This window comes from Corvus kubaryi, unplaced genomic scaffold (assembly GCF_017639235.1).
Source record: "Corvus kubaryi isolate FWS band 111438036 unplaced genomic scaffold, C.kubaryi_AGA036_p1.0 137, whole genome shotgun sequence".
NCBI lineage: Eukaryota > Metazoa > Chordata > Aves > Passeriformes > Corvidae > Corvus > Corvus kubaryi.
Window position 1 is genome coordinate 6,141,802 of NW_024580671.1, and position 25,902 is coordinate 6,167,703.

At 42.7% G+C, this 25,902-nt stretch overlaps 1 protein-coding gene across 1 annotated transcript; it reads left to right on the top strand.

Annotated features, from left to right (window-relative positions):
• Positions 1-774: 774 nt before the first annotated feature.
• E2F7 (E2F transcription factor 7) lies at positions 775-18,511 on the top strand. The gene is made up of 13 exons (XM_042017701.1): positions 775-825; positions 983-1,063; positions 3,574-3,849; positions 5,801-5,969; positions 8,391-8,672; positions 9,318-9,476; positions 10,539-10,676; positions 11,493-11,687; positions 12,336-12,420; positions 13,033-13,552; positions 14,395-14,671; positions 15,905-16,329; positions 17,613-18,511. Exons 2-13 carry the CDS (start codon positions 983-985, stop codon positions 17,787-17,789), a joined length of 2,784 nt encoding a protein of 927 aa, XP_041873635.1. The 5' UTR covers positions 775-825; the 3' UTR covers positions 17,790-18,511.
• The last annotated feature ends 7,391 nt before the right edge of the window (positions 18,512-25,902 follow it).

The following is a 25,902-nucleotide window of genomic DNA, read 5'->3' on the forward strand; positions in this document are numbered from 1 at the left end:
CTATAATTTTGACAGCTTTTCCTTTTCTTTTTTTTTTTCTTTTTTTTTTTTTTTTTTTTGCAACATTGTGTTTCTATACTCAGAACAGGTACAACTCTCATCCCTGCACGGCCCCACAGGCTGCCGGGATTTGACGTGTTAACTTTGGACAAGGCTCCCTTCCAGTTCTTCTTTTATCTTGGTATGTAGTGAGGTGCCGAAGGAGGGAAAACCACACAGCAGAGTCTCAGGAAAAAGCGAAAAGTCCAGGCTGCTCCCCATGGCGTCTGCTCGCTCTACCTTCACGGCAGGAGACTCGCTTCAGGGAATGAGGCGGAGGATCACAAGGCTGTCCGAGCTGCCCAGGGCTGCTGTGCCGCTCGACCCACGGCCCGGGCGGTGCTGTCCCGGCGCGGATACCGCGACGGCGTTTCCTACGAGCCAGTGGCAGGGCGACCGAGGCAGCACCCGGCTCCTGCTGACTCAGCCCTTCCTCCCCCCTCACAGGTTTAAGGACGGCTGCAGCGGCTCCGGGCAAGAGGCAGGCGGCTCTCCCGGCAGACGCACCCGCGGGCCCTTTCCCGCCTGGCGCGGGCGGCGGGAAGGGCGCGGGAGGGGGAGGGCGGGGAGCGCCAAGAAAAGGAGCGAAACGGCTCCGCGCGGGCGGGAGCCCCGGCCCGCCCGCCCGATGCCGCGCGCCGCCTGCCCGCGCGCTGATTGGCCGGCGGCGCGGCCGGGGCGCCCCGGCGGCCGCCCCTGATTGGCCGGATTGTAAAGCGATGTCTGAGGGCGCCTGGCGGGAGCGGCAGAGCCGCGCGCCCCCCGCGCGCCCCGGCCCCGGCCGAGGTGAGGGCGCGGAGCCCGCCGAGCCTCCCGCCCCCTCCCTTCCCTCCATCCCTCCCCGGGAACGCAGCCCCGAGCAGCCGCGTTCCCCTCGCGTCCCTCTGGGGACGGGAGCGGCTCCTCTTAAGAGCCGGGCTAAAAGTGCCTTTTCGCTTTGCAGATGGAGGTGAGCGTCCTAGCCCTGCGGGACCTGGCGAGCGCCCGGCCGGGGCGGCGGGGCCGCGCCGAGGCGGCCCAGAAGGTGAGCGGGAGGGCCGGCGCGGGGTCCGGTCCGGCGCCGCGCGTTCCCTGCACGCGTTGTCCGGAGCCCCGGACCAGTGCGGGGAGGAGAGGAAGAGGGAGGGTGGCGAGAGCGGTGCCGTGGAGTGCCGTGGAGCCCCAGCCCCGCGGCAGCAGGGCCGCCACTCGGGGGGCTTTGGAGGGGGTCGGGCTCTGGATTGTGCTTCTGTGGCTCCCGTGGGCAGCTTTTGAGGTGCTGCCCATCGGACCTGCTCTCCCCTGTTGGTCTGTACCGCAGCATCTTACCTGTGAACACTTGGAGCACTGGGATGTCCAGCGCTACCCCTAAGATAGATATAATCCAGTGTAAGACGCCTGAGTCATGCCACCCTTGTCAGTAAGTGAAGTGATTGCACTCTGGTACTGCACACAGGGAACCACATTTTAGCTTTCACCTGAGTAAAACTCACTCAGTGATCTTAAGTATTGCAATGGCTACCATGTGGTAAGGTGGAGAGGGCTCTTGTAGAGACTCACAGTTCTAAAGGTAAGAACCACCAGGCCTAACTTGGCACAGGAATAGTATAGTCTTGTTATTTAGCAGCAGTTTGAGCACGCTGATGGACATGTCCACTATGCTTGCCTTCGGTCTGTATTCATAAAGTGGTGTTCTCCAGTCAAGAGGCTAAGTACGGCCACTCAGCAAGAAACAAGCTCATTGTTTCCGTACTGCCTCACCAGCCAGGAGATGACATATGTAGCCTTAGCCATAACCTTGCTCAGTAACATCTCCTGAACTAGATGCAATTCACGACCTGCTGTGCATGCTCAATCTGAGTCCTCCAAAATTCACATTTTTCTTGTCAGATACCATTCCTATTATCTCAGAGATTTGTTTCAATTCTTGCTTACAAACTAAGTTCATCAAGCTGGTCTCTCCCATCCTCTATCTCATACCAACTGCCCTTGTGATTTTGTGCACTACAGGTAGGACTTCACAGAATGTTGCAGCTACTGAAAAAAAAAAAAAAGGGGGAGAGAGGGTAAAAGTGTTTTTTACCTTAGCAGGTAGTTAGGGTAGTAGAAAATAAAGATCAGATAGTAGGAGAAAAAGATCTGAAAGGGCAGAGTCATGTGCTTTTCATGTAGAGCCACTGCTTTCTTCATGGTGGTATTTGCACAAACATGAAGATGTGAAGTACTGAAACAGCAGGTTGCTTCAGTTGCCCTCACTTCAGTTCCATTATCACCAACCATAATGAACAGGAACTTCAGAGGAAGATAGACTTTCTCCATTACTTAAGGTTATAACATGAAATTGCAAGAAAATACTGAGTGACAACACTATATAAATATCTATTCCAAGAAGTACCATGGCCTCTAAACTGACCCCTATTTGTCACAGTGTAGTAAGTTACAATTGGCTGACTGTTAGTTGTAAAAAAAGAGATGTGTTTATTACATCCTTTTGGGAAATTTATAGGTGAATGTATGGAGAAGTGTTCTTTATCACTGCTCAGAGCACAATGCTTTTGATGTGCCAAATTTGTTTCCAGTCTGAATGCTACTAAACTGCTCCTAGTAAAAGCCGGTTTCAGTTGTTACTAGAACTTTTTTCTGCTTTCTAGCTAGATTGTGCCTGTTAGGATGACCTCTGGAATCACCTATTTAAATATCTATTTCAACTACAGAATAGTTAAATTACTCCAAGTAAAAGGCAAAACTTAAGAAAGTTTCCGGCTTTTATTCAGTTTCTGAATTGGATTTCTTATAGCACAAAATAAAATACATTATATCAAGGATACCAATAATGCTTCCTTCAGTCAGTCCCTTGAGGTGAGTTCATCTGTAGTGATAATTCTTGCAGTAAGAGAAAGGGATCCAAAGATGAAATATGAAAAAAGTTTGATAGCAGCTAGGGACTGGAAGGAGTTGAGCTTCAGTCAGAAAATGATAAAAATCAGCTGATGAATTAGACTTTTTCCTTCTAGCAGCTCTTAGTTGTAGTCAAGGAACAGTTATGGAGATTTTCTTGATTGCTTTGAGCAGCAGGCAGTGCAGATGCAAACCTTGCCTTTCTTGCACATGAGGTCACATCCCCTTTAGTTTAACATTTTGTGAGTTAGAGCTGCATCCCCAGCACGGCTTTTAACCTGGGACCTTTCAAACAGAACTGTGCTTTCTTGCTAAGTGTAATGTGACCAAATGCATGATTTCAGTTTCCCTGCAATTTGGTGATCTATGTTTGTGGGCAATGCTTTCTTGTACCCTGATGGTTTAGTGAGGGTTTAAAAGCCTAATAGGCCACAAGTTGGACTGGTTGACCTCAAGTTCTACATTTCAAGGCAGTATCTCCAATACACTTCCTCCAGTACAGAAGCATGTAGAATATTTTAACACTCCCAAGAAAGGCAGAAGAACTGTGCTAAATATAACTATGAGTGCCAAGGCACAAGTCAGTAAAATTACCTTCATAAGAATCATAAAATTGATTGATGGAATGTTTTTTTCCTCTAAAAACTTTTTTAATAGGAAAACATATTTGATCGATCCAGGATGGCCCCAAAGACTCCCATTAAGAATGAACCAATTGATTTATCGAAGCAGAAAGGCTGCACACCGGAAAGAAATCCAATTACACCTGTTAAGATCATTGACAGACCTCAGCCTGATCCCTGGACTCCTACTGCAAACCTGAAGATGCTTGTTAGTGCTGCTAGTCCTGATATGAGGGACAGGGAGAAGAAGAAAGAGCTCTTCAGACCCATAGAAAACAGTGAGCAGAGTGACACACCTGATTCATTACAGGTGAGACTCAGAACACGGTTATCTCATGTTCCATTAGGACTTAGACCTTCCTAAAGTTGCTCCTCAGTTTTCTTCCATCTGGTGCTTTCCTCTGGATGGAAAGCTGCAGAATTGTAAGACATTCCCAAGGACAGTTACCTACACAGCACTGGCTGAGCAGTAGGACTTCAAAAGACTAAAAGTAACTGTCTTAGTAGTAACTGACCTGAGATCCCCTCAAGAGTCTGAATATTACTTAAAAGGACAGTGAAGGAAGTAGGACTTAAATGTTTGATTTTCCCCAGCTGAAGTACTTCTGAACCACATTAGAAAGAAAATTGCCAGACATGTTTTAAACAAGCATCCTTTTCAAAAATAAATTTGACAATGAAAGAACATGCTTTCTAAGTCTTTTACCTCATCTGCAGCAGTCCTGCAAAGTGGTCAGCTGAAACCCTTTTTTTCCACTTTCCACTCCCAAACTAGTGGTCAGAAAGCAAGGTCAGGAATTAAGACTTCTACTTCACAAGACCTAGGCAATGCAGGGGTTGATCTCTGTCCTCACTTTAGAAAGTCTGTCCCTGGAGAGAATGACTTCGAATTGTAGTAAGCATCATTATGCTTTTCTTCCTTCATGATTTTTTGTTGTTGTTGTTCCAACCACTACTTTTCCTCTCCTGGGTTATTTCTTGTAGGATATCCTTCCCCGGTGATTTCAGCAACAGGAAAATAGTTCTGGGTGCTTCTACTGAGAAGCATCATTTCATAGGTGCAGATCACTCTGGAAGTGCAGTTTTTACAGCAAGTACAGTAGCAACAGTAGTGTAGAAAAGTCTGCAGTTTTCATAGTCATAACACAGCAAACAGTTCTCTAAAGATCATTCCTGACATGGTGTCCAGTACATAAAAAATAGTTGATGTTAAAGGTTAGTTCATTACCGCTCCAAGCCTGTTAAGATCACACTTCATTTTTGGGGTGGCTACTATAAAGAATTCAAATATTTTCTAGTTAATAGAACTTTCATTTAATAATTTTCTCCACTTAAAAAGGTAACTTACAAAAGAAGTAGAAGTTTTAGAGTAAGGATACTGCTATTTCCGTACTGTATAAAACTCAAAGAATTCTATCAGGGCACCAGCCTGCCACAAGGTTACTTGGTTGCAACTAGCAAAGGACAGTTTAAGATCCCATAAGCAAGGAAACACGGGTTTCAACAGCTACCACCACCTGCAGCTTTTCTTTGCCAGAGGGCAAGACTTATTTTTCTAACAGAGAAGAAAACCTTAGAGCTACCAGTGCAAAAAAAATCCTCCATCATTCTCAGTTTGTGATAAATAAACATACCTCTTCGTACATTCTTGCCATCACAGTTTTGCTGGTTTCTATTTTTTTCCCACTACAGCGATAGAAAGACCACATTCAGGCTATCCTACAGAATTACTTAAGCTAACATCTTGACTAAGTTTAAGGTTCAAAGACTGAGTAGCACCTTTTATAGTCTCTGAGCAAAGTGCCCCCACCCCTTGTGATAGAGTCACTGTAAAGGTCAGCAAAATCTTTTGGAAGAGGTATTGCAGGAACTTTCTGATGGTTTCTGCATCTCCTGGTTTATTAGATCCAGAAGTGTTTGAGAGCATATTCTTCCTTCTTTCCAAGAGAAATACTCTTTCCAAGTATAATCTTATCATCTGCTAGTCTTGGGTGTTTGGTCTTACTGGCTTTTTTCCTTATGCGTGATCACTATTTCGTGATTGCACGGATAAGAGTTTTTCTGTAGGCATCTTATGTAATGAAATAAGAAGAGCTTGCAATTGTGTTATCCAAGTGTCCTGTGCTTTCAAGGAGTCCATGGGGTTTTTTTAATTAGTAAATCTGGTCTTAAATATTGGTAACATCTGAAATATGCTTCACTTGACTATGTCTTGCTTTTACAAGCTCTGCACTAAAGGGTTAACATTTATTTTTTAACAGTATGATATAGTAGATGACAGCACGGTTGATGAATTTGAAAAGCAGAGACCCAGCAGAAAACAGAAAAGCTTAGGACTCTTGTGCCAAAAGTTTCTAGCTCGCTATCCAAATTATCCATTGTCAACAGAGAAAACTACCATTTCTTTGGATGAAGTGGCTTCAATTCTTGGTATGTATACCTACAAAACTGGGGTAACTGATCACCTGGGGTAACCTGACAGGTGGGCCTTCCAAACATCATATTCTAACTGACTACATTCAAGATCTGCCTTTCCCAGGATCTGGATGCTCTTCTAATCATACTAAACAAGAGTTGGAAATGCCTTATATTCCTCAGTGTCTTTGTTGTTTGGTAACACTACCATTTTGAAATCTGCTTTCTGACTTTCTGTACTTTTTACTAGACAGATCTTGCTTCCAGCTGTTTACCAACTGTTGCTTTCTTAAATATTCAATTTGTTGGACACAAGGAGTCAGGATTTACAAACCCTCTGAAGGAGGACTTACAGACAACAAATTTTGTCAAAATGAAACGTTTGGGGAAACAATTGCAAACTAACATGTGTAGGAGGTAAATTCTGTTTACTGCCTGACTTCTGAACATGTTTGGCATCTTATCTTCCAAGGTCTCATGGTTCATCAAGGCTACCTTAGCTTTAAATACTGCCTTGTGATGGGGAGGTACTGGGAGAACTGCAAGAGTACCATGAGAAATTGTCTTATATTGAGGTGGTGAGAAGGGATTGAGTAGCCCATTTACTGGTTCTGCTGTTAAGTTTGGTTTTAGTTAAAAGATTAATGGAATATCTGCAAGAAGTAATAAAACTTGGGAGAGAGGACTCAGCCAGGCCACATCAATAACAAAAATATTGAGGTCCTTGGAGAGGTTGTTTCTTTGCTAGGAAGGGCTTTACAGAATTGGACTTAAACTAAATAAATCTTGTATACATTTAAAACTTAGGTATTAACAGAAAAGATGTAGCAAAAATGAAATTTGTCTCTTTTGGGAAGAAAAGAAACAGAAGAATGATGTCTTCTGTGACTCTGTTAAGAAAGGCCTTGAAATACCTATTTATCTGCCTTGGTACTGTGAATTGGAAATAGGATAGAATACAGATTAGGTAAATAGTTAGATAAATTACTTTTAAAATTAATTGTTCTTTTAGATTTTGCAGTTACTCCTTTATGTGTTTGCATGAGATGCCCATGCTCCAACCTTGTACAGCTGAACATGAATAGTGCTTCATTCTGTATTGGGAGTGGCATTACCTTGCTTTCCTAAATAATATAAACTTTCTTCTAAAATTTACTGTTGGAAATTTTACCTCCAGGAAGGAGGAGGATTGTGGTTGTCCTTCTCCGTTTGTTTTCCCTTCCTTGCTTGTATCCCCTTGGCTTGTGACCACAAAATTACCCAGCGCTGATGTTGCTGCTCTTAATGTAACAAATGGTGTCTGTGATACAGGTTTTGCTACAAATGTATATTGCTTTGTTCACGGAAGACCTGTGGAAGGCCACAAAGGGGTCTGTACTGCTGGTGTCTGACAGACACCAGGATACGTGTAACACTCTTGTTTTTCTGGATTGTGTTTCACTCCAAGTTCTTCACACACTTGGAAATGCTCATGAATTGTTTCACCTAATATGTGTTTGAGGCTGGTAAGTATTATCCCTATTCTTCAGATGGGTAAACAGCCATCCCAGAGTGAAGTTTCAAAATCTTTCCCCTTAACTGGCACTTGCTCTGCTCAGCTGATGTTAATGGTTAGAGGCTTTTTTGGTGCAGATGCTGCCACCAGCATATAGTACACTGTGTTATATATAACAGCCATGCTTCAAACAGCACTGGACACAAGTACTCAGGACAGCGAGCATAGCCACCAACCTGTTCATATTCAGTCCCCAACCTTGCTCACATCAGCAGGCTGAACTCCAGCTGGACATATTTAATAAATTTCCCATAGGTCTTGACCCAGCCAGCACTGATGGTTTGTTTCTGTTTCATTTGGGAACAGCAGGTCTCATTCTACACTGCTTTGCACCTTGAGAAGCTTTTGATGCCCCTTTACTGGGTACTTGTTTAGCAAGTAAAGGTAATTGTGCCACTGTAAATGCAAGTGGACAACTGTGCTCCCACTGGTTCCTGTATGAGGGGCTTTCATCTCTACACTGTGGCAGACCCTTTCCTGCCCTCTGTTACACGCAGGCTTGTATACAGGTACATGTGTGAATTTTGAAGCTCTCTGTCAGGAAGGGCCGAAGTGCTCTGAAAACCCTGGGGCACTCTGGGTAGGTCTGAGTGAATGGGGCTGGCAGACTGCAGTCTGCAAACCCTAAACACAGTGTGGGTTCTTCCTTAGGCTGAAGCCATGGCTGGTCTAGATGTTAAGAAAATGGACAAAGAGCAGCGTACCATGAAGCTGGCCGCACATAAGTCAGATTTTCAGTGTGCAAATACAGATGTATCTAATGGAATGTGCCCATGTGAACAATGACAATGTCTGTTAGAGAACAACCCATTCTCTGCTTCTGTTGAACTAAGATGAGCATCTATGTCTTTTTTATCTGTTCCCCCCCACTTCCCAAACAGGAGTTGAACGGAGAAGAATTTACGATATCGTGAACGTCCTGGAGTCATTGCACTTGGTCAGCCGTGTGGCCAAGAACCAGTACTGCTGGCATGGCCGGCATAACCTCAGCCAAACTCTGAAAATGCTTCAGGAAGCAGGAGAGCTGCAGTATGGAGAGCTGTTGACCTCCCAGCACAAGGAGCAGGACTTAGAGTACAAATTTGGAGAACAGAAAAAGGAAACAATTCCAGATTCTCAAGACAGATCATTACTGGAGTTTTCAGAACCAGATTGCATCTCTGGTAAGATAATTACTAAATGTATGATGATACACAGACACAAATCTCTTTCTCCAGTTTACTATGTCACTTTTCCTCTTGCTTTGCTTTTAAATTAAATAATAGAAAGTTATCCTTTCCAAAAAGGTGCTGAATTCACCATGGAGGGTACAGAATTCTTCCTTCTATTCTGTTCCTAACATAGGTCTCAAGACAGATTTTTCCTTCTGTCCTACAGACAGGCAGGAAGTTGTGCTGGACAATCCAGTTCTTTCCCCACCTGTATCTGACAGTAAATGCTTTATCCTGACAGAAAGCACCATCTTCATTTGTCCACTGTTTGCATGCTGCCCATGTAACACATAATGTTTTTAAGTTACAAAGTCCATTAGAGTCACAAAATTATAGTGGCACAAAACAGTGTAACCTAACATAGAATCAGCTCTGGAATTTCACTTTCTAAAAGCTATTTCTGCAAGTTTGAATTTTTATTGCCCTTTGAAGAGAGACTCCTGTCTGCATTACTCAGTTATTTGCTGCCTTTCAATAAATTTCTGCTTTCTGACAAGGAAATATTTACTCCTTTTGTGTGTGAGAAACCTACTTATTAGTTTTCTGGCTGTGATGGATGACATATGCTAAGAGGCTTGGGTATTATTTGTAACACAGCATCTGCAAACAGCAGAAAGGACAAGTCATTGCGGATTATGAGCCAAAAGTTTGTCATGCTGTTCCTTGTCTCCAAGACCAAGATAGTCACTCTGGACATCGCAGCAAAGATACTGATAGAAGAAACCCAGGATACAGTGGACCACAGCAAATTTAAAAGTAAGATGGCTAATGAGAGGCAAATCAAGCAGTCAGTGAGTACACAAAACAGGGCATGTTTGGTCTGACACCAAACAGACACCAGTAGGTAACAGCAACTGCAATTCATGAATCTTTTCCTGGAATATGATCTAGGGTTTTTTTTCATTGCAAATGCCTATTTGTGGAAACAGAGCTTGGTGTGGGCAAGAGACACTTTGACAGTTATCTCCCAAGTTTAGCTTCAGAATAAAGAAGCACATTTTTTTGTTGTTGTTGTTGAATTTTTTCTTCATACTTAAACCCTGTTTCCTGTACTGCTCTGAATGGTGTTTCAGAAATGAAACATATTGTTTATTTTAATTGAATTAATTCTCTCCTTGCAGAAATATGTTCCTTCTCCTTTTTACCCCAGAAATCTTTCACAGCTGGATGGCAGAGTTTGCTTTCAGTTAGTGAGGATTAGAACTTCAATCCCTTGGAGAACATGGGAAAACTCAGCATTAGTAAATAAGTCTTCTAAGATAAAGACTTTTAAGCCTTTAAAGTGCTTTTAAAATAAAGTACTTGCACTTCAATCTTAAAATTCTACCCCAAATATAAGAAGAAACATGAGCAGTTTAGCTGGACAATATGTGGGTATCATAGTGAGCTCAAAGATGTTATTTGCTAGAGCCACAGAGATTTTTCTGAGTGTGTTACATATTTAAAAATTATGGATATGTGTCCTCTTGTGATCAGCTGTGCACTCCTGTGCCTCTTGCCCCCAACTTCTCTTTACCCATGTGGAGGTAGTTGCCTTTTCTGGTCAAGTTGATGATGTAATCACTCCCTAAGCTATTTCATCAAAATGAGGGCGGTGAGTTTAAACCTGAGCAGCTAAGATATGAAGCACCTGTGACAGTCAGGTGGGAGCTGGCCTGGCAGGCTTCATAGGAGGTAGCCTAAGTCCAGCTTGATTTGATTTTGCTCACTTCATCTATGAAAGATGTGGTGATAGTCTGAAATGAAATAAGTACATAAATGTGTCCTGTATGCGTTGTAAAGCTGACTCTTTTATCTACTCCTGCCTTTTCTTGTTAGCAAAGGTACGAAGGCTGTATGATATTGCCAATGTTCTCACCAGCCTAGGCTTGATCAAGAAAGTTCATGTCACAGAGGAACGAGGACGCAAACCAGCTTTCAAGTGGATTGGGCCTGTGGAATTCCCTGGAAAGACTGGTAACTTGTGTAGTTTGTATTTTTCTTTTTGCTTTGATAGTCCCTTCCCAAGTGGTAAAATGTTGCTTTCTGTGTGTAAAGAATGGCTCAGCATTCAACATGTATCCTGTGATTATTAACTGCTGCCAGCTCAACATTTGCCCTTGCTAGACTTTGCGCCCAAGGTCTGGATCTGTGGAGGGATGTTGAAGGATGCTGTGTCTTATAGGTATTTTTGCACTGACTTAGATAACTGTATGCATAACTATCAATTGTAGAGCAATGGCAGATAGCACTGATCTTTAAATCTGGGTCCACAGCTGTTCTGGGTTGCAAAATCTCAGTAATTCAGTAATAATTATATAGTGAATTATTTTCTTTGTAAGGGGGCGTACCAAGTTGATCAGGGCTGTTTCTTGCACATGGCTCCTTTTACAAAAACTTTGTCTGCAAAGAATGAGGTGGTGGGACAGAGGATCTTGTAAGTTCATGCTTCTTGGCCAGATAGGCTCCCTTTGGCTTGGATATTTGTGTCAGGACAGTGCCAGGAACAAGTGAAAGTGAAGGATAATGTAAACACGATCTTAGTGCCCTTTCTCCTCCTGACTAGCACACTAGAATGTAGTGCCTTCTGCAGCTGCTATGGAATGGATAGGAGGGAAGCCCTTGCCTTGTCTGCTGGTGCTTACTGAGTTCTAGGCTTGTGTCAGTGTTGTGGGGGTTGAGATAATACAGAGGTTGCCTCTTCCCTTAATGCCAAGTTTGGTAATATGGCAGAAGCCTAAATGATGAGCTGTGTTGACTGAAGGACTGCTGTACAAAATTGTGTCCCTACAGATGAGCTGAGAGGGCACAGCCCAACATCAGATCCTCTGCCAGGGACACAGAGAGAAGCCTGTGCCCGGTACCAGACCAGTGCTGCTGGAAAGCAAAGGTTTACACGTCATGCTTCATTTAACAGTGCACAGCCTTGTGAAGCAGCCAGAAGGAAGGTCAGTTCTGAGCCTAACAGCCCACGTCAAGAGAGGCAAGGTAACTACTAATGAAGCATGTTCTTTTCTATCCCACTGGACCTGCCCAAATGAGGGCATGCACCAATTTAAGGCACTTGATTGGGTGAATCAGCATAGTTAAGTATGTGAATTACTCTTGGGAGGTGCCTATATTTCTACTGTCCATGTGATAATGAAATTTCTGGTTTAAAATCTCCAGTCAAATCCCTAAAGTTACATGAGGTGAATCTGGGCCATACTGCAATTGAATCTGCAGTTTGTTTTCTGCAGTTAAATGTTTCTGTTCTGTACTAACTGCAACTATACTACAGTTTTATCTGTGAAAACTTGATAGAGAAAGATTATTTAGCCACAAAATGCTTGCTTTATTTTATGGTTCCTAATATAGTGAAATTTACTGTAACAATCTAATGGACAGTTGTTAAAAAAGACAAAGTAATTACAGGGCTTTTCACAGTTCCCTCTTATAGGAAATGATGATGTTGAACCCCTCTCCAGTGGGACTGAGACTTCTGAGTGTCTTGCAGGTTCTGGCTCTAGGCAATTAGTGGATGTTATAAAAATGTGTCAGGACTGAAAAATTATAGCTATTATTTTATATGGCCGGTATCAAAATATGCTTGGTAAACCTGTCTGTGATTAATTGAATGCCTCTTTGTTCTTTCAGTTTGCACTGTGAATTCAGATGAAAATTGTTCCAAAATGATAAATCTAGCAGCTGTCTGCAGGCAGAAGATAGAGGAAGATACTGGGTAGGTTGGTCTTAACTCTTGTCCAGTTTCAGCTTTGTGCTTGTCATGTTTAGTTTAAGGATAGATTCCATTGATGATAAAAAAATTGCAATAAAGTCTCATTATTACAATTTTAATACTGATAGATGTCAGCATGGCTTTTTTTTTTTTTATGGTCATTTTACACCCACCTGTGCTTGTTACCAGTGTTGGTGTTTTGCTTCAGTAGTTCTTTCTGTCATATGTGTTTATATAGGTCATTCCTGCATCCTTTGACCTATTGTCTGGGTAAGCTGAGCAAATTATTCCATGGAAGGGTGTCTCTGTCTCTCATCGGTCTTCTCTACACCCATCCCAATTTGAATTCATTTGTGAATGATTGACTAGTCAAGTGCAGCCAAAAGCATTATTGTTCCACCAAAAACCTGACTGCTTCTGTGTAATTAGAAATGAAAAAAAGTGACCCTTCTTGTAAACTGTGTAAAAACTGTGGTTTTGGGGTGGAATTTTTCTGCATTTATGTCCAAATACGTATCTCTTTGCTGGTAAGGATAAAAGAGGGGTTTAATTTTGGAATAAATGTTTTTCCTCTTTTCATTACTGTTTGAGTTTTTTTGTTGGTTTTTTTTGTAGGAATAAAGCTTGTGACACTGAAACGATACTAAATTCATCAAAGAACTCCAACACAACCTTAGCTTTCTCCCTTCTTCCGGTTCCTGGGGACTCTGATTTTTGTGTTAACCCTTTGCCTCAGGCAGTTTTCCCTGTGGTTCAGGCAGATGTGCCAAGCTTCTCGCTACCAATTGGCATCAGCGGCCAGGCTTCACACCCTTCCACGCCAGCAGCCTCCAAAACAGAAAATGGAAAACCTACCTTGGTCCCCAACCAACCCTTCCTGTGCTTCCCATCTTCATCCCTTTTCATGTTGTGCGGTGGTCTTCAGGAAAATAATTTGAGCGAGACCCTGCCCACTTCAGGAGATGTGGGAAACAGGAGTGCAGAAGCTCAGGCTGCCGTACCTCCTGTTGGCTGCCAAAAACGCAGCTCCCACAAGTGCTCATCACCCTCTGCACCTGTAGATGATGAAGAGCCAGCTGCTAAAAAACAGACATTGGAGCAGAGTGATCTCCCCCTCTCACTTGTAGTACCCAAGGTAAAGTGAGTTGCATTATCACTTAGGCTTTCTCATAGTAAGGAAAGGCTTTTGCCTAAGACAGTGTTTCCAGGAGGGAAAATTTAGTACACTGCTTTTGAGAGACACAAATGCTGCCTCCCACATGTTAATAAAATTGTAAGTGGGCTGTGTCAGTAAGTATAGCATTAACTGGGAGATGTTTTCACACTACCAGGGGAAAATGGACTTGGATTGCTTTGCATAGTGATGTGATGCTCAGCTGTTCTTTGGAATTAGTGTTGTAATCATTGTCTTCAGCAAAACAATTGGTCAGAGGGGAAGAAATCAATGTAATTATTACTCCTCACCTTCCCCTGTTAGCTTGGGCTTTCCCAGGCAGCAGCAGCATTGCTTACTTCACTGAGCTATAGCAGATGTGATTTGTTCTTTCCCCCTACTCTCCAGCCTGAGTCCCTCTCTCTGAAGCCCAGTGTTGCCCACAGCAGGCTGGTGAGAGAAAGATGATGAAGGTGATGTGTAGCTATCTCAGAATTCTCTTAAATACTGACAGTAGGGGTCAGGCTCAAGGCCATATCATATAAGCCATTTGAATATTGAGTATAAACAATTTGAAACAAGTGCTTTTCCTTATCAATAGAAAAGTAATCCCAGAGGTCAGGTATTTCTTACGTAGTGTCTCCAACAGCAAAGGGCACAGGGTTTAGGCATCACTCATATGGCTCTTCAGACCCTCAACCAAAATTTTTAACTTGGTGATTTGCTAATCAGGTTTGTGTTGCTCCTTTGCACAGATGCCTGAGAGGTATTGCATGGTTTTATTTTAGTTTGGACTCTTCATTTCCACTTTTGTTTTTGCTTAGAAGCCTTCTGAGTCACCTAAGGCAGAACCTTCCCTAGGAAGTGGCTGTTCATCTGCTGTACGTCTAGAAACAAATCATCTTGACCTCACAAGTCCTGCTGCTGCAGAGGCTGCAAACAAGGAGTCTACTAAGCCTTTAGATTGGCAGGAGCAGGAGCAAGAAAAACAATCTCAGAACAAAGACACTGATGAACATCCTCCAGGAAATGAGCACATCTCTAAAGAAAATGCCAATCAGCCTTTCCAACCACAGTACCTTTATGTTCAGCCTACTGCTGGTAAGGACAGCCATGAGATTCAGAGGCACCCAAACCTCTGTATCTGTTCACTGAGCAAATACTGAGTCCTACAAATAGGTGAATAAGTATATTTGGCACAAAAAACCCTGACAGCAGTTCACTGTAGTAGTTTAATAACTCTGAAATCTCTTGACTCAATGTGAACTGTTCCACCTCTGAAAAGATAGGCGTTTTTCTGAGGTTCCCAAACATTAATAGCATTGAACAATGCAGGGTTTGCATGCCTGAATTATGTGCAGCAAAAAAAGACACTTATCCAGCATTCAAAACCTAAAGGAGCTGGAAGTCTAGATTTGGCAGTAAGGTGGCCAATATAGAACAGCAGAATCCCCCTGAATGTATGAATTTAATCACCTTCAAACTTTGTACTGTCTTGTAACATGCATTATCAGGATAACCCCCAAGGCACTGGGAATGTAGCCAGTCCTGCTTGTATGACACCGTGAGGATAGAGAGGAAGCAGCTGAAAATACTGCAGTAGGATTTCGTGTCCACCATGTTTTGTGCCCATGTTTGTGTGCAGTGGATGACTGCTTTGTGGGAACAGGACATGCGTGGCAGATTTCTGTGACTACTGCTTTGGTCTTTGATTCACTTGTGACACGGAGTGGGGTCTATGGCATTTCACTTAGGTTGGAGATGCTCAGTTTGAAAATGCTGAACCTGGTGTTTTGGAAGGTCAGACAAACTGGGAGCCAGAGCAGCTTCTGTTTCGATACAGTAGTTCAGCTGTTCTCAGCAAAATTAATGCCTCTGTGATATATCTTTGTGGGTGTCTCCCATTTGTTGGGTTTGAGTTGTCTGGGTTTTTTTTTTCCCCTCATTAAAAGCAATATTTTCATATAGCAGAGGATGATTGCAGTTAGTGAAAAAAAAGTTTGTTTAGCCAGGATGTTTCTTGTAATTGAAGTTAGATGCAGAAAACAGCAAGGGGCGTGGTTGGTACTTCATACGACCAAAGTAAATGGATGCAGGTACAGTGAATAGACAAGTAGGGGGGAAAATGGAGGAAGGTAAAGAAGGGAGCTGGACAGAAGAGTCTGGGGTTTGTGACAGTTTTCTTCCTTATTTTTTATTATTTTTGTCACAGTTTACTTCCTAGGCAGACTTTTCTTTATTGTCATACCTTTTTCCTATTCTAGATGAAGTTACAGTAGTTTAATTCCCTTTTTCAAGTTTATTAATGCTTTGTTTTTTCTCTCTTTGGTTTAGGATTAAGCAGTTTTAATTTCCTGTTCTCTGCAAACCAAGCCCCTGGTGCCATCAGCCTGGCTGCGAATCAGTTGCCTTCTCTAAGTGTACCCTGTGTCATGGTGCCATCAGCAGCCTTGGCTTCCTTCCCTCTCGTCTGTTCTCCCTCATTCACCAGTCCTCTTTCCCCAGTTCCTGATGGCTCCTTCTCAGCTGCTGCCTCCACAAATTTCAGTATGTCCAGCCTGGCATCCACCACCCCTGTTTTCATAAGCACCACGGCTGTTGTCACCCCCAAGGTCTCACCTGCCCCTTCGGTGGATCCACAGCAGCCAGCTCACCCCGCTCTGCACCTGAGTCCTGTGCTTACAAGATCTTGCAGTGCTGTTAAACTGGACTCCCCTGTGTGTATGGGACACCCAGTGACCCTTCTGAAGCTGCAGCAGGTAAGGGGGAAAGGTGAACAGAAGTGGTGATGAAAGAGCTGTCCCAGGTGCCTGATGGCGGTGTGTGCAGCAAGCTGGTGCTGCTGTGTCAGTGCAGAGTTGGCATGCTGAGAGCTGATGTCTTCCCCTTAGGCTGTGTGTGTCCATCTTAGCAGTGGCACAGGGCATGTTGAAGTCATAGCCCAGCATAGCACATCTAGCCCTGAACAGTGAAGTGGTTAGTTTTATATCTCTTACAGAAATTCTAAAATTCCCCACCAATCTAAGGGGATTTTTCCCCATCTGACAGTGTCATGTGTGTTATGCAATGGCTACAGAAAAACATTAGGAGAACAGGAAGATTGTATGTCAGAAATCTGGAGTCAGCTGGCTGCAACACTTTTTCAGGTAGTAGTGTCCTGGGTTATCCCCTCAGCCCTGTTCTGATCTCTCTTCACTATGTAATGGAAAAGTAATAGCAGCATCAGAGCTGGGAGAAAACAATGATTCTTGTGGGATTGTTGAACTTTTTTTATAAAGGTATTTTTAAAAATCTACCATAGAACCAGACTTTTGGGTAAAAAAAAATCTGAAGTTCAGAAGTGAGGGAGGACTCATTTATCTGAAATACGAGTGACACAGAACAGTCATGTCACACTGTGTTAGCTCGGTGTTTACAACTATTAGCAGTGAAATTTTGGCACTAATTCAACTTACATTTGTAAATCTGTGATTTGTTTTCCTATTGTCTAATTCAGTGAAAAATAGATCAAACATTTGGAAGCATTATAAACATTATTTTATGTTTATCTTCTTCGAGCTTAGAAAAAGGCTGCAATAAGAGACTGGTTGGCAGCCAATCTGATTACAGATACTAACATCAGAGGTTACAGTGGAGTGGCACTTAAAAGACAAGTGGTCAGGGTTTAGAAGAATAATTTTTGATTTCTCTTGATGGTAACAAATAACAAAAGTGAGTAAAACTTCAAGGAAGAGAAAGAGCCATTCAAGCTAAAGGACAAGATTGGCATAAGAACAAATGAGTATGAACTAATCATGAAAAAATTTAAGTTGGAAGCGAGATAAAGGCGTTCATCTTCCAGCAGTGATGTACTGGCATCCAGTTCCAGAGTGAAGAGCAGTGGCAAAGCCCATAGCTTTTCACGTGGAGCTTCTGAAAGGGTGTGTGACCTTGAGTAGCAGGGCACAGGGATTAATGGCTCCCAGCTGTCTTCTGTTTGCATGTTTGTGTGTAGGCTTTGAGAAAACCCTGCCAAATCACTTTGGTTTTGTTTCACAAATAGCCTTCGTCGGCACCTCTCACTCCCAAGAATATTCGTCCTGCACATCATGAAGCATTTTTCAAAACTCCTGGAAGTCTTGGAGAACCTGTGGCATGGAAGAAGAATGAAGGCAACCAAACCAGAAATGCCAGCTCTGTGCAGAGGAGACTGGAAATCTCTAGTACCAGCCCTGACTAATTCCACTCTTTGCAAGGGGTGGGCAGATTGTCCTTGGACTCTGTATCAATTATGAGAGAACAAGCTCTTGCCTGGCAAGAGGAGCAAGTTAAAATGTCACCCCTTTTGGCATGTTTCCCTACTATCTATTCACCCACTGGTTCTGTTAGCCATCTTCTTCAAAATCACCCTTGGTACTGAAATCCTTTTACTGAATTGTCCTTCAGTACTGATTTGAATTCAGATTCTGTGCTTCACACAGCCTTGTGGGCATCAAATTGTAATTGTGATTTTAATTTGGAAAACTCTCTTTATTTCTGTGAGAAGATGCAAACAGATTCTTTTGGAGTCCCCAGGAGTTCTTTATTCATGGTTTTAAGTGAGATGTCTAGCACTTATCCAGGGTAAGCATTTTATTTGCATGTACTCTACTTAGCCTGAGTAAATCTGTGGTGAAAATGATAAACTTCTGCAGTTGTGAGAGCAACTGCTTTCTTGGTTCCAATCTGTCAAATCCTGCCTCTGCAGTGCAGCCTCTTGCTTTTTATTTTGTATGTTGGAGTGGGATTAGAGGAAAAAGGGATTTTTGCAGTTTCAGACTAACAGATTTTCTCAGGGTAGGATTACTTGAATGTCAGTTGGTTGTTGTACAATTTGCCCAGCACTTGTGGTTAGAAAAACCTAATAATAACACATGATTATGATTGAATGTATACATGTGAAAAATATTAAGACCAAAATAACTGTGAATGTTAACATTTTTATAGGTGTGTTAATTAATTATATTAGTCCTTCGGTTGGTTGGTGTTTTTTTTACTTTTACTCTGAGCAAAATATGCAAGTTAGACATAAAGAATACAAAACCTGAATCCTTAAACAGGTTTGACAAAGTGATTTGAGAGTGGCAAGCCACTGAGAGGACTGTGCTAAGATTTCATCTCCTGTTTAAATATCCAGTCTAGGCTTTATGACCAAGGAATACCGATAAGTCATTAACCTCACTCATTATTAGATTCAGTCTAACCTGAGTCTACTAAGTGCCTACTTAGCTGTTTACTTAAGTGTACTTAAGGGGTATGTACTTAAGTGGCTAACTCTTCACAGGAATTTTGTGACTAGTTAATAGTTCATTTGAGCATGTTGGGAAGACAAGGGAGATCTTATCTATCTAAACCAGAAAAAGAAGTTAAAAAGAGCAGGAGCCTTGAGTTTTAAAGTAATATAAAAAAAAAAGTAAAAAATTATCAGTATACCCTAGGAGAAGATAATGAGGAAGAAAAATCTTAACATTCAGAGTCCTCAAATAATGGATGGTGCTATTAGCAATATAGAACATAATTTTAAGAGTTAATGCTCTTATGTTTGGGTATGTTTTCACTCATGTAGCAAACTGCAATGAAATTTGTGCAGTCTCCTGTTCAAAAGACAGTCTTGCTGTTGACATCTCATTACCCTGGACTTTTAGCAAATGTAAGGCCAGCATGATCAGCTCTCTGTTTGGTACTGGTGTTGATTTTCCAAGGGCAGATGCACTCTTGGATGTGCTATTTTGTTGGTCAAGGGAGGTTAGGACTTTAAGGGTTGGGAATTTGAGGAGGGCGTTTTATTTTTATAACAAAATGTATGATGAAAATGGAATTTAAGAAAGAATTTTAGTGAAGCTGAGAGTTTGAGTAATGTGGCCTTCTCTTAGAATAGATCAATAACAGCTTTTTGAGAGGGCTTGGTTAGCCCTCATTGAAAGAAAATCTACAGCAGAATTATCATAGGAAATTTCAGGGGTGGTAAAGAGACATCTTCAGACTGCTAATTTTTTTATATTTTAATGACACTACAGTTATGAAAGTTTACAGTTTTTTCTTCTGAGTTATTTGTTCTTATACACCCACTTAGCTTAATTTTGCTTTGAAAAGCAGTGTGTAACTAGCACAGTGCTGCCCCTGCACTTCTGCTGGCATGCATGCGTTGCTGCTGGGGCAGGAACAGACTGCTAGGGTTCCAGGGAAAACAGTGGGTGCTGATTCTCCAAGCCTTCTCTCTCCCTCTAGTATGGTGCAGCCTTTTAGTGAAACGGCAGCTGGGAGCAGGGAGGAGGATTAGAGCTAATATTGGCTCTTTGCTCCGGTTGAAGCATCATCACCAAAATTGCCTTTCTTTGTCAGTAATGTTATTGTGTGCCATAACTAACTTTATACTTGAAAATGCAGGGAGTGAAAATGGATTTTCAGTTTCCAATTTCTGCTTCTAGTTTTGAGTTTCTGTAAATACAGCAGGTCTGGAAATGACGATTGACTCCCTTTCCAGTGGGTCATGGTTGGGAAAGCAGATTTTGAGCCTGGGAGAAAAAGGATGTTGATATGCTGTCTTGTTTTTGTCAATGCAAAATTCTCACTGAAATAGAGTGGGACCACTGAAGCAGTTGGGCAGCTACTTTCTGTATCCGAACTGCTGAACTAGACCAGTGAGGGGGAGCAGTTGGTTGTCAAGAGGAAATGGGTTTACCTTTCCTATCTTTATCTTCACTGAAAGCTAAGAATTTAAATAAAATAGGAACAACTCATCAGCAAAGTAGCTTTGGAAAAGCAGAATTTGTATTTGCACTGAGGCAAAGTGCATACCCAGGAAGTTCTGCAGGGTCTGTGAAACCTTTCTGTCCCAAGACAGTTGTTGAGGAGGCTGAGCATATAATTTATACTTGAATCTATCTGCCACGTTTACATTTCTGATTGTCTTCTGTAAATTGGTGCTATTTCTGTATTTAAAAAGCTGTATTTTTAATGTAAAGCTGCTTCCAGTTTGTTTTTTTGCACTGCTAGTTTAATATAGATATAAATTTTATTGCTGTTTATAACTGTTCTTCAGTGATTAGGTGTCCTGCTTTTCCTGCTCTCTAGCTCTCTGTGTTTACCTGTCTGCATATAGCTTTACTCCGATCACACTGTTGGGTTGAATATTTTTTTATACTATCTTCTAGCAAAATATTAAACTTTTACAGAATAAAAATTGAAATTAAAACTGAGGCTGTGATTTCAGTATGGAGGACTTTCAAGGACACCCTTGAAAAGAAATATTCCTGCACTGTGTCCAGGTGAGAAGTCCCTGTTGGATGTGAGCACTGAAGGACTAGTAGAGGGTAACAGCTCACCCCAGTGGCTCCAGCATCCGTTTCATGCAGCATGGGCACAATTCCCACCAAGCTGTTGCAGGCACAAGGACCAGTGCAATGTAAATTGGCTCTTAAAGTCCTGGAGCAGGCCAGGGCAAGACTGGGTGGCCCTGGCCCAAAGCCATGTGAGGTGATCCCCAACTGGCCACTGTGGGAGCCCATCCCAGCACCGCCGCAGGGCCTGCCCAGACACTCCCTGGACCCCCGTGTCCCTGCAGCTGTCCCTCGGTCCCACTCTCCACAGGATGGCAGCAATGCCTGCCTGACCACAGCCACCCAAGGAGCTGGTGCTTGCTTTGTGTCTTTACAACACCAGCTGCTTGGAAAGAGCAAGTGGACAACACAGCCACAGACCTGTGGCTTCCATTCCCTTTCTCCTGCCCTTCCCTAACCCCACACGCGTAAGGCGCAGCTCCCATTAAAATCAACAGCAGGCTCACTACTGCTTTCAGCAAGCCCAGTATTGCCACCTTACCCCTCCCTGTGATTCAAGAGATGTAAGTTAATGTCCCACGTCACCAACAACGGTTGCAAAACAACTGAGTTGCAAAGGGTTGAGATCCTCAAAACTCATTTCTAAAAGGAAAACTCAGCAGCTTACTCAGTGTTGGTTTTGAGCTTTTTCTGACCTGCTACTCCAACAATAATACAATTGATACAGGAAAAATTAGAAGTTTAATGAGATTAAATACACTATGAGAAATGCTCTGGCTCCACTGACATTTTCTTGAGGAGGAGCAGGGCTGTAGCTTCCAACAGTTTTTGTCCTCACTGGTACACTTAAAACTCCCTTTTTTTGAAGTAAAAAGTAGTTAGGGGAGTACACCAAACTCTGTCTGATTCAGTTCCCTCTATAAGAAAGGGAAATTAACAAGCAGTACCATGGTGGATGAATGTCTTCATGCTTCCCAGCATGGGCTGGGCAGCCCAGAGCCAGCTAGGAGACAAGTGTCACCCCCTGGTCCTGGAAGGTATTGAGCACTGCCAGCAAACCCAGCCAGAGGCAAGCAAAAGGGAAGCCTCCAGCAAGCAGCAAAGCAAAGCCTGCTCCCACCATGTCCAGGGAAGCAGGTCTTCACCAGCTGTCTTGGTCAACAAGGAGGGTTTCCTGAGAGGTGCCTGGGTCATGGCAGTGCTTTCTCCTTCCAGCCCAGAGTGCCTGAGCAAGGCTCTGTGGCCTGCTTAATTTAAAATTTAATAGCTTGGGAAGTAAAGGAGTGAGAAGAAAGGCTTCACACACACAACTGAGGCAAATTCAAGCCATGCTCACTGTGATCGTCTGAGAAGATCCATGTGTGCAGGAAGCATTAATGTCTGGCTTCTTTCCAGCTTTATTTATTGCACCAGAAATGTGAGGAGAATTTAGGATATTTTTTCAAGCACTTTCTCCAAGGACTCCTAGAGCGATTAAATGAATTCTAATGATGTCAGTCAGCACCAGCTTAAGATCTGAGAGTGTGAAACCTTCCCCCATTCCCCTTGCAGGCCATGGTAACTTTGTTCATGGGTGGCAAAAGACTGCATTGCTTCACAAAATTCTGTGACCTCCAAGTCTGATATCATGGGATCTCCTGAGACAAAACCTTCTGCCTCAGTTGGAGCTCCTCCATTTTACTACATACATAAGTCCTCGTTTTGGCCCTGAATGTGAGATGCCAGGCTTTTACGCCTTTCCCCTGCCTCTGGCTGGGTATTTCTCACCTTGGATGTGACAACAGTGTAATTTCATAGATAATATACCAAATCTGGGTGGGAGGGGAGCATGAAACTTGTTTTTTTCCAACAGCTGCTTTCTTGTTTCAAAACTGACAGCTGTGAACCAGCAGTTTACACTCTTATCCCCAAAGCATGGTGTGATAGCAAAGGCACTGTAGTGAGACCAAATAAACCATCAATATATGTAAAATACTGCATCTTGGTAAGTGCCTGTAACAGCAGCTGAAATGGGCCAATTTGGACCAGGTTTAGTCTTTGGGGAAGAAAAGGGAAACAATTTAAAGCCTAGAAAATAAGAAGCAAATATAACGATTTCACCATAAATTGTCCCAAAGGAAACACCTCCCTTATTCGGGCAGCCAACTCTTCAATGGTAAGAAAAACGCTTTGCGTCTTCATAGTCTCTGCATCTCACTGATAACCAACCAGCATGTAACTTAATCACCCTATACCCCTTCAAAATCTGGATTAATTGGTAACAACTGTGCTGAAATGCACCAGGAATTAAATGAACTTAAGGTAGAAGATGTTAGGGAGGGGTTGACTGGAGCTTTGCTCTAAGGTTTGCCCCAATTAATGACAAAATCTCCCACTTGACACCTCACCTACATTAGTATTTTCATCCTTATTGCACTGAAACTAGGATGTTTGGAAGATGTTGCTTAAAAATGTCTCTACAGACACTCTAGGCCTAAGTGGCAAACACTCAAGCACTTTTGTTCTTCTCTGACTTTATAGCAACACAATGCCAGTGGCTCCAGTGGACTCACCCTTGATCTACATTGGCTTGAAGGGCAGCAGGGTCAGTTTCCTGGTTCTGGAGTCCTTAATTCTACCCATCATCTACTGCACAATACTGAGCAAAGCAGTCTTTGACTTCTCTAAATCCAGAGAACGTCAAAAAAACAGGAATTTCACCTGGCTTCACTAGAGCTGAGGATCTAGCTTGTGGATGTGGAGTGAGGTAGAAAGAAAGCAGGGGCCAGCTCTGTTGAGCAGGTGTTAAGAAACAGTCAGACAGTATATTCATTGATTTGAAAATAATTTTGAAAATAATTTAGGGATTTTCTGCTCAGCCTTGCTTGGGTCTTCCCATTATTTGGACATGTTAGATTCTACTAGCTTGGGACAGCATCAAAACCTGCCCTTGTGCTCCTGCAGTATAAGCCTGATGGTCTTGGTGTGACCTTCCCTTGCTGTCTGGTTATTGATCTTTAATGTAAGATTCCTTTCCATCAGCATGAGGCAGCAATGACATAGTTTGAAGCCCATTATGTATATAAGACATTAACAAAAACATTTCAAATGCATTAGAAAAAAGAGTATTTTAAGAGGCTGAGAAAGCAAAAGCTCTTCCCAGCATACACAATTAAAGAGGAAAAAATGTTTCAGGGAATATATTTTGTTATAATCAGATAACTATGCCACGCCCTGCCAGAGTAGCTAGGGCTGAGCTCCAGGAGCCTCTGCAGGGGATGAAAGGATTCACTTAGGCGCCAACCTCCCTCCTGCCCTGTTAAGAGTCTCTCTGGACATCTCTTCAAGTTAAGGCAAGCTGCAAAGTCCTGCACAACCCCAGTGAATTGTTATCTCTGTGAAAAAGCAGCGGACAGGAAGAAAGTACCAGACCACCAGCTTTTTCCTAGCAAAGTCTTTGCCATTTGTTATTTGTTAAACATGTTTGTAATCTTCCCCTTGGCTTTCTCAAGACATGAGCTTAATTAAAGAGAGCAAAATGAATCTCAAAGGTTCATAAACCTTTTAAGTCTGTTGAGGCTCAGAAAATCTTGGTCTGGATTATGATTCTGCCCAGAAAAATGTTATTTTTGTAATTCTGTGCAAAATTGGGTCATACGTATTTCCTCTGTTTCATTTTCAAGGAAGGATTCTGCTTGGCCAATATTAAAAGAAAAATGAGATGCAAAGACGAGTAGCAGAAATCCCTCCCTGAAAAATCTCCCCATGCAGGGCTATGAGGCACCAACAAGCAGCCCTCATCAGCAAAGGAGCCCACCTTGGACTCAGCCAGCTAAGTTTCTCATTTTAGCCAATGTCCAGACAGGGGATGTCTCCAAGACAATGATTTTAACATGTCATTTAAGTTCAGGTGAATAGTAAAAAGGCTAAAATTAGCTTAACTCTGCACAGCCACGTCCCACAGATGCAAAAGCTTGATAATATTTTCTGAAGGAAATTGGTTTCTGTTGTGTGAGAGTAGATTCCAAGATAGGGAGGAAGGTTAAAATGACTCTGTTTAATCCAATTGCATGCTAATGAGACAAAGTGATTAATTACACCTCTGTAATGAGAAAGAGATTTTGTACAGGCTTGAATCAGCTTTAACACATCACCCTGTAAACTGACACCATGTTCACATATACCTACTGACAGCTCTGTGCTCTAATTACTAGTGTTTCTCTGTTAAACCAGCGTAATTAAGAGGGAGAGAGACCGTTCTTGTCTTGGGCTCCTCTTTGGCCAAAGGGAGCCTGGCTGAGAAGATTAATCATAACCAGATGGGAGTACAAAGAACTTCCCCCTTCAGCAGTACTTCCAACAGAGGACATTTGGATCAATGACTAGCAGCATGAAGAGATGGATTAAATATCTTTCCAATTAGAGGATCTGTGGTCACTCTCTGTATCGTACTCACCAGGACCAGTTGAACACAGCCATTTGTGGGATGATGGCAGCAGCCACTGCTCACTGAACAGTGACCCACCCTGGGGGCACAAGGGGAGTTTTGCCCTACTACATCTGGCTGAATCTCTCTTCTAGCGAACAGAGTCAGAGCATCTGCTAGAACTGATGGATTTTTGTTCTTAGCAGATTAACAGAAAGCTGTATTATAAGAAGTTTGCATATCCCTCCAACAGCCCAGCGTTGCAGGGTCTAATTGCCACACTGGAAATGCAAATACCTGCCTAACCACAGTTGATGATACTCAAGCTCTTTTCTAAAGGGAATTAATTTTTCTATGTCCTTCTTATCCTTTCAAGTTGTCTCCTGTCTGCTCACCAGCAATACAGCCTGTTTAGAGCAGCTTGAAATTGTATGTGACGGGGAAAAATAAACATTGAAAACACTTTGGAGGACAAGATGCTAAACCGAAACTGATGCTATGGAGGAGGAGAATAAGGAAAGAAATTCAGAAACATTTGTGGTAACAACAGCCAGCCAGTCAGCTACAGCTGAACCGGAATAGAAGCTAGGTAATTTCCATTTCAACCTAGGAAGATAGGAAACAACTGA

Coding starts and splice junctions, on each gene's coding strand:
- E2F7 (XM_042017701.1), top strand. CDS start 983: ATGGAGGTGAGCGTCCTAGCCCTGCGGGACCTGGCGAGCGCCCGGCCG. Junction 8,673..9,317: donor AGAACCAGATTGCATCTCTG/GTAAGATAATTA, acceptor TTTGTAACACAG/CATCTGCAAACAGCAGAAAG. Junction 16,330..17,612: donor CCCTTCTGAAGCTGCAGCAG/GTAAGGGGGAAA, acceptor TTTCACAAATAG/CCTTCGTCGGCACCTCTCAC.